The sequence below is a fragment of the Dama dama genome, chromosome X (assembly GCF_033118175.1).
Source record: "Dama dama isolate Ldn47 chromosome X, ASM3311817v1, whole genome shotgun sequence".
NCBI lineage: Eukaryota > Metazoa > Chordata > Mammalia > Artiodactyla > Cervidae > Dama > Dama dama.
The window spans coordinates 52,420,035-52,428,463 of record NC_083714.1 but is presented as its reverse complement, the minus strand read 5'-3'; the positions used below and the strand labels follow the sequence as shown (position 1 = coordinate 52,428,463).

At 51.7% G+C, this 8,429-nt stretch overlaps 1 protein-coding gene across 1 annotated transcript; it reads right to left on the bottom strand.

Annotated features, from left to right (window-relative positions):
• Positions 1-1,161: 1,161 nt before the first annotated feature.
• LOC133052649 (melanoma-associated antigen 10-like) lies at positions 1,162-2,963 on the bottom strand. Its single transcript, XM_061137558.1, has 3 exons — positions 2,946-2,963; positions 2,277-2,356; positions 1,162-1,957 (listed from the first exon to the last, which is right to left on the bottom strand). Exons 1-3 carry the CDS (start codon positions 2,961-2,963, stop codon positions 1,162-1,164), a joined length of 894 nt encoding a protein of 297 aa, XP_060993541.1.
• Positions 2,964-8,429: the final 5,466 nt, after the last annotated feature.

Sequence of the window (8,429 nt, the reverse complement as noted above, 5' to 3'; positions counted from 1 at the left end):
TTCTCCAAGACTGAGTAGATTGTGCAGCAAACCAAAGTCGACTCACCCCTCCCCATTTTGAAAAATTTTGGTGTACCTTGATCAAGCAGCATAAACAGGTGTCTAACTGTTCCTGACCGTAGTGTAACTTCCCTTCCAGCCCCAGGAAATTTATCTAGGACAGAAGAGGATCTTCTAATGTGTATGTCCCATTTCAGATATTCTTCTCACTCATAAGACACTGTGTATAACTCTGGATGCTGCCACCACCCACCCTCATCACAATCACCTCCCACAGAATGAATCCCGCTTCCCAAAGCCCCAAACCACCCTGGCTCAGGCACTGACACTCAAGTGCTCCTCCTGGACCCTGCCCCTGGTTGCCCTGTTCTGTGGAACTAGGGGATGTCTCTCCACCTTCCTCATGTGACTGGAGCTCTTAGATCATCACTCGAGGTGTTGGGGAGTCCTGCTTCTCCTAGTGTTCCCACTGCTAACACAGGGCCTTCCACAGAGCACAGGCTCCATGAAGGTCTGTGGAATAAATGAGCCAGAGTGGGGCACTTATTAAGTCAGATCAGGCTTTTTGTATTTTCTTAAATAATAACTTGAAAAAATCCAATTGAACAAAGATAGTTTAGCTGTATAAAATGACAGACAAGAAGTATAGAGGAACTCACCTCAAATACATTTTATTTCTTAATTCTTACTAAGTAATATCATATTTCCAAAGTAGTTATATTCCAAGTTCATGTAATCTTGTTCAGGGTCACAAAATAAAGTGAAAGTGTTTGCAATCACTTTTACAAAACAGCAAAACTCTTGTTCTTGAACTGGGTAAGCACAAACACACTGTGATCAACGCTACTGACATAGTTAAGACACTGAAGCTCATTAAGCCTCCTATTAAAAGCAATAACATTTGAAAATTTTCTAAAGGAAACAGAAGTGAGTCTCCATGGCATTGTAGAGAACAGGAAGTCAAAGATGCTACACACCAGTGCCCCAAACTGGCCCAGGCCGTCACGACTGAGAAGGCTGAATGCTCCCTCTTCAAACACAGAGGGAAGGATCAGCCTCCCTTCCTATCCCCAGGACAAGCTGCTGGATGTGGGCCTGAAAGAAGCCTGGCTGCTGCTCTGGCTCAGGGCCCCTCTTCCTCCTCCCTCACATGACTGCAAACTAGGGTGGGAAGAACCTGGGACCCCTTCTATTGACCCTGCGCAGATAGTCCTTGACTTGCTGCTTGCTGGTCTCTGCATAGGCCCGGGGACCCCACAGGAACTCGTAACGAGCAGGGTGGCTGTAAGGCACCTGACGGTACTGCAGGTACCCCGCCTGCACCCACACTTGGGTCAGCAGCTCCTTGGGCTCCCCATAGATGCAGTGCTCTATCCCAGCAAATATCCCCATCCTGCTGAGTACTCCCCAGATCTTCTCCTCACGGATCCGGCCCCCTGCTAGGACAATCTTGCTCAGGGCCGTCAGTAGGAGGCCAGCCTTGGGCATGCTCTGCCCATCCCTCTGCATCTCATTGAGGGTGAGGCCCAGGGTGGGGACCATGACATAGATGTGCTCTCTGTGGTCCACCTCTTTCACATCTAGGCCAAAGACCAGCTGCAGGCACTGTGTAGCTTTACGAAAGACCACTGGGAAGTTGGCCTGGTTATCCCTGAGGACCGTATTCAGCATTTCAGCTTGGAAAACTGGCTCCTTGGTGCGATACTTCAGGAGCAGGAATTCCAGTAATTCAGTCGTCATCACATACAGAGCCTGCTTGAACAAGATCTCCGCAACCACGGCTGCAGAGGAAGATGAGACTGGAGGGAAGGAGGCCAGAGGGGTTGAGGCATCCTCTGCCTCAGCCCCCAGGAGCTGCACCTCCACTGGGCCCTGGGCCTGGATTTGGCCCTGAAGGTCTTCCTCAGAAGTGCAGAGCTCATTCGTTGGGACCATGATGACTGGGGTCTTGTGCCCACTAGGGGTGTGGCAGGGGGAAAATGGAGACCCCTGACCTGGGAAAGAGAGAGAGTGTAAATGGTCTCAGTTTTGAAATGTGCCACGGGTGGCTATGACTGAGGCCACTTACTGGTCTTCCTTGAGGGCTGCTCTTGCGTGTTACAGGGGAGCTCCTCGTCAGTGGTCAGTCCCCTGTCAAGTGAGGAAGAGAAATTCTGGCTCAGGGTGCAGCCAGTACAGCCCGAGGTTCTGGGGCTGACAAGGTGGGGAGATTAGGGCCTTTTGAGGTCCCCTCTGTTCTGGGATGGGGAGCCCCTGTGCACACTCAGGACACCCACCTCACCTTGACTCCTGGCACTCCTGTGATGTCAGGACACAGACTCAGACCTCCAACTTTGCCTCCTCGTTCCTGGAGCCCCTGTGAGACAAATGGAGGGGGCACCTCAGGGTAGACTGTGGCACAGACCTAGGCTTTCTGTGCTGATAGGAGGGGCTGACTCTGTGAGGTCCCCCCAGATCTGGGGTGGGTAGTCCCAATGGGGCTAATGTGTAGTGCTCACTTTTCCACTGGAATGGCCTGGACTTTCCCCCTGTGGGTGCCTGCAGGGAAACTCAGAACAAGAGCCAAGTCTGGACAGAAAGTGCTGAGGGGCCCCCTATGTGGCCGCACCTGCCTAGGGCCTCCGGCGTGTCCTAGGCCGGGGAGATGCTCCATCCTCACCTCTCCTCACATCCTACCTGGCCTCCCAGCACTGAACAGAGGGGCAGGCGTCTGCTCGGTACCCCCTCGGGGTTCAGGGAATCCAGCCTCTGCAGACCTGAAGCCTCCACCCTCTACCAGAACACCTCACCTTAATGCCCCGAATTAATAATAAACTGCTCACCTCGCTCTGGGCCCTCCAAGCACCACCCCACCTACCCCGCAAGAGCAAGGATCCCTCCCTGCCTTGGGGTCTAACAGCCTCAGTCCTTCCTCGCATGGAACCTAAGCTCTAGTCAGGACCCACGATTGTCCCGTCTGCCATGTTGAAACCCCACTACTTTCACCAGGTCCCCAGGCTCTCTGAGACCCGGATGTCAGGAAATTCTGCACATGATCATCCCACCCGGGGACTACCAGGGTGCCCTCTGTTCTGGGGTCGGGCTCCCCTCCTCCCTCAGTGTCCTCACCTTGACTCCCGGTAGGACCTGGGCTCTGTCCTCTCCCTACCTGAGGCCCGGCTCCTCACACCAAGTCTCCAGTCTCTCTGATAACCGCATGTCAGGAAGTCAGACAGACTTAGTGTGTGCTTCTCACCCCAAGGGCTCCCAGGGCCAACTACAGGGGCGGGGATCTGTGAGGTTCCATCAGTCCTCACGCAGGGACCCCTCAGTCTTCCTTCATGCACCTCACTTTGCCTCCAGTCAGGATCTTGGATTCTCCCCTCTCCCCAACTGAAGCCCCGGCCCCTTGTACCAGGGCCCCAGGGCCCCAGTCTCTCCAAGACCCGGATGTCAGGAAGTTAGACCATGCCTGTTTCACTCATTCTACCCCAGGGTCACCCTGGACTGATAACAGAGATGGGCTTCTCTGCGGTCTCCTCTGATTGTGGTCCACGGTACCCTAGTCCTCCCTCAGTGTCCTCAACTTGACTCACCACGGGACCTGGGAATTGGCGCACCTGAGTCCACCTGCCATATGTGGAGTCCCCAGGCTGAGACCCGGATGTCAGGAAGTCTGCCCCCTGTTTCAGGACCCCAGGCTGAGACCCAGATATCAGGAAGTGAGACCATGTATGTTGGGCTCATCCTACCCCAGGGCCAGAGTCCCCGCAGTCCTCCCTCAGGGTCCTCACCCAGACTCTTTCAGAACCTAAGATCCTCCCCTTCACCCTCTGAGGCCCCTCACCCTCCGAGGCCCCTCTTCTTAGATCAAGTCTCCAGTGTCTCTGCGACCCGGTGCTCATGCCGCCACCAGGGTCTCCCCGGGCTGACAGCAGGTGCCAGGACCTGTAGGGTTTGCTGTGTCCTCCCTCGAGGTCCTCATCTTGAGCCCTGGCAGATCCGGGGATGTCCCTATGTTGACCCGAAGCAGGACCCTCACATCAACGGCTTCACTGCCCTGAGACCCCGGGAGGCAACTGTGGACATGACATCAGGGCTCCAAGCCCAGGGCTTCCCAGAGCTGAGATGATCCTGCAGGGGTTCCTCAACCCTCTTTCTCTTTGTCACCTTGACTCCCAGCTCACCTAGGCACCGCCCTCAGCTGCCATCTTTGCTCGCCTTAGAGCCAGCATCTCCCCAAGCCAGGACCCCTGAGAGGAAAGCAGGAGTGAGGGCTCGTTCCCACAAGCCTGTCGGGGTCTCCCAGGGATAAAAGCAGTGACAACCTGTATGTCCTGGGGTCCCAGCGCCCCCGTCAGGATTCTACCTTGACTCCTAGCACAGTTAGGCTCCTTCAGTCTGCTAACCTGAACGCAAGCTCCGTGACCCAGGCCGTCACTTCTCCCCCTCAGCGGGGTAGTGACGTCATATCTGGACGCCACATCCCATGGTCCCCCACGGCTGTCCGGAGGGCCACACATGCATCCCTTGGGGACCCTCTGTCCTCACCTCGAGTCTCTTTAGGATGTGGGCCCCTCCCTCTGTCCATATGAGATTGTGCCCTCAGACCAAGACTCTGACTCCCTGAGTCACTGAGGAAGTGGTGGGGGAGGGGCTCAGCCTGTCAGCCCGGACCGGGGTCCCCAGGAGTCCCAGTAGGAGTGGAGTTGTATTCTTTGAGAACCTCTGTTCCAGGGTGACTGGATCCCCTCATGCTCATTCAGGAGGGAACTTCCTTAACATTTGAGAGAAGGCTGCAGTCCCAGGACAGATGCTGGATGGGGGCCTGCTGTGCGCATGACCATGGGGGAGCAAGAGGAACCACACATCTTCCCATGCAGGCCCCTCGGCAGTCACCATACTTGGAAAACATTTTGTATAAAATATTTGGTTTTAGGTGAAGAGGATGAGTAGTGGCAGGTGATTTAGGGGAACCCTTGGTTTGACGATTAGATAATATTACCTGTTGGTTGTTGTTCATTCACTCAATCATGTCCAACTCTTTGCAACTTCATGGACTGCAGCGTGCCAGGCTTCCCTGTCCTTCACTATTTACCAGAGATTGATCAAACTCATGTCCATTGAGTTTGTGGTGCCATCCAACCATCTCGTGCTCTGTCGTCCCCTTCTCCTCCTGCATTCAATTGCTCTCAGCATCAGAGTCTTTTCCAAAGAGTTGGCTCTTCGCATCAAGTGGCCAAGGTATTGGAGCTTCAACTTCAGCATCAGTCCTTCCAATGAAAATTCAGGGTTGATTTCCTTTAGGATTGACTGATTTGATCTCCTTGCAGTCCAAGGGACTCTCAAGAGTCTTCTCCAACACCACAGTTCAAAAGAATCAATTCACCAGGGAAGCCCGAAGCTCAGCAAATGTCAAGGATGCAGTGATGCCCAGTCCTTCTTCTGCACCCTCATGTTCCACTGGGTTTTACTTCAATAGTATCAGGTTCTGCTTATAATTCAATTCACTTTCACTCCCTCCAGGAGTCCCCAGCTAGAAATCAGGCTGTGTGTGTGCGTTAAGTTGCTACAGTCCTGTCTGACACTTTGTGACCCCATGGACTGTAGCCCACCAGTTTCCTCTGTCCAAGGGATTCTTCAGGCAAGAATACTGGAGTGAGTTGCCATTTCCTATGACAGGGGATCTTCCTGACCCAGGGATCAAACCTGTGTCTCTCATGTCTCCTGCATTGGCAGGTGGGTTCTTCACCACTAATGCCACCTGGGGAGCTGCAGAAAGCAGGATAGTCCTGCTGTATCATCCACCTCCTGGCACCCCAGATCCAGATCCGTGCACCAGCCACTCTCCAGGCAGTGAGAGACCCGTCTAGCATATCCTGAGACAGGATATGCTAAAACGGGGCCCTCGGTGCCCAGCACATGTGGTAGCAATTGCAGTCCACATCAGGCTCCTCAGATTCAGTTCACATGCCCAGAGACAAGGGTGCTGCCTGCTGCTCTAGGCAGGGTGAGAGCCCTCACTGGCAGCACGCTGAGCACAACCTGGGCTGCTCTGCCTTCTCACTCAAGTACTTCTGATTGTGCTGCTCATCCCAGTGATTCCTCGATATCCAACAAATTGTGCCAGCCCTGTGCATACAGCAGTGAATGGAAGGGGCAGAGGGTGACTTTCAGGAGTGCCCATCTGAGGATCCCAGATCAGGTTGAAACAAGCCTTTAATTCTCCCTGAATCCTCATCCTTCTGCTGTGGCAGGATATTTGGGGATGTTGACCAACAGACCCATGTGTTATGCCCTCACCCCAGGAGTTAGGGTTATTGGTGGGAGGATGATAGAAATCCCAGGTCAGAGGAACTTGTGGTCCCTCACTGGACTGTACCTTGGGCAGTGCTCAGTCTTAGAACTCCCCTCCCATGAGCACAGCTCTGCTGTGGAATTGCCGGAGACAGCCCCCTGTGCTTCCTGTGGCACTAACATAGAATAGGAAAACAGCTGAATTTACCTGTGCCCTCAAGAAGAAGTTGTGCTTGTGGCAGAGAAAGAAAAAGCCACCCTCCAAAGGATGTTGCTGTGGACGGTGTAGCTAGGAACCAGGCTGGGATGACGACACCTCATTGAAGCCAGCATGAAGATGTGCTGTCTTTGAGGGCCACATGGGATGTACTGCTACATTACAATACAGCGGATGCTGGCGTGTACAGTGGCCAAGGACAGGGGCCAGATTCTCTTTTTCTCCAGATACCATGAAACTAAGCCTCACAGTATTTAGGTGACAGCCTGCTAGGAGGAGAAAATCGCAAGTTGCTGGGTAGCAATAACGAGTTGTTAGTAAGAAGTAACTGGAGAAATGTGGAATTAAAATGTCTATTCTCTGGTGGAGTCAAGGTTCCAGATAGCACTTGTTTGTTGTAGGTCGAATTCTGTATGGCCTCCAAATTTTCTACCTCCAGTATATATGTCCATGTATAATCCCTTCTCCTTGACACTGCATGGGCAGAATGAACTACTTGTTTGTCAACAATAGTGTGTGGGGAAAGTGAAGGAATTTTTGCAGATATAATTAAGGTCCCTAATCAGATGACTTTCACTTAATCAAAAGGGAGATTACCCTGGGTGATTCTGATCTCATCAGGTGAACCTTACAAAAGAGGGCCAGGCTTTCTCTGCAGGTAGAGAGATCCCCCTGCTGGCCTTTGATGAAGTAGACTACCATGTGAGAGAACCTGTAAGAGGGCCATGTGGCAAGGAACTGTAAGGGGTCTCTAGGAGCTGAGAGTGATCCTTGGCTGATGGCCAGCAAGAAAACGGGGACCTCGGTCCTATACCCCAAGAAACTGAACTCTGTCAACAATGTGACTAAGTTGGAAGAGAACCCAGGGCCTCAGATGAGAACATAGCCCTGGCTAGCACATCAACTGCAGCTTTGTGGAACCCTGAGCAGAAGACCCAGTTAAGCTGCACCCAGACATCTGACCCAAAGAAACTATGAGGTAATAAAGGGATGTTCTTTACAGCCACCGAGATTGTGGTTACACAGCACTTATTGGTCCTTCTTCATTCATCGAATACTCAGGCACCTGGCTCACTGGTGACCTTGGCATCATGAGTCCTGCCATCATCCTGGCTGACTTTTGTGTCTACCTGGGCAGCCCATGCTACTCATAGCTCCTTGACTTCTTCCTTGCCTCTGACGATCTCTCTTCTCTGCACCTCAGCTCCCCACATGCACGGCCACATTCTAGACTTTTCATTCTCAGGATCTGCTCCACCTCAAACATCTTAAACTTTGGGATCCCACTCTGACTAAAATCAGTTATCTCATGCCCTCACTCTTAACCACTGTCACCTAAACTGCTCTCTCATGAGCCCCCTGCATTTGCTCTCACTTTTGTCCTGTTGCTGCTACTTCCCAACAAAATGATAACAAAACCAATAGAATTATGCCAATCGGTGCATGCAATTTTCTATTTTAGCTTACCTTCAGCATAGCTCATCAATCTCATTGCATTTTGAAATGTTTTTAAGTTGTATTCCTTTTCTATGATTGCTGTGACTAAGCACCACAAACTAGTTGGCTTAGAACAACAAAAATGTATTCTCTTACTATTCTGGAAACAGGAAGTCTGAAATCAAGGTATTTGCAGAGCTTTGCACCTTCTAAAACCAGTAAGAGAAGGATCTTTTCTTACCCCATCCAGCTGCTGGTGGTTTACTGGCAATTTTTGTTATTCATTGGCTTGTTGATGCATCATTCCAATCCTCCATCTTCATGTGGACATTTTCATTCTATATGTGCCTGCTTTTAGTGTGCAAATTTCCCCCTTTTTACAAGGACGTGAATCACATTAGATTACATCACACCTTACTGACCTGATTTTACCTTGATTACCTCTGTAAAGACCCTATTTCCAGATAAGGTCACATGTTGAAGTATTAGAGATGAGGAC

What these genes read in the sequence shown, in the direction of transcription:
- LOC133052649 (XM_061137558.1), bottom strand. An exon ending in GTGCCAGGAGTCAAGGTGAG is followed by an intron (nt 1,958 to 2,276) that starts GTGGGTGTCCTG and finishes CCACACCCCTAG; the next exon opens with TGGGCACAAGACCCCAGTCA.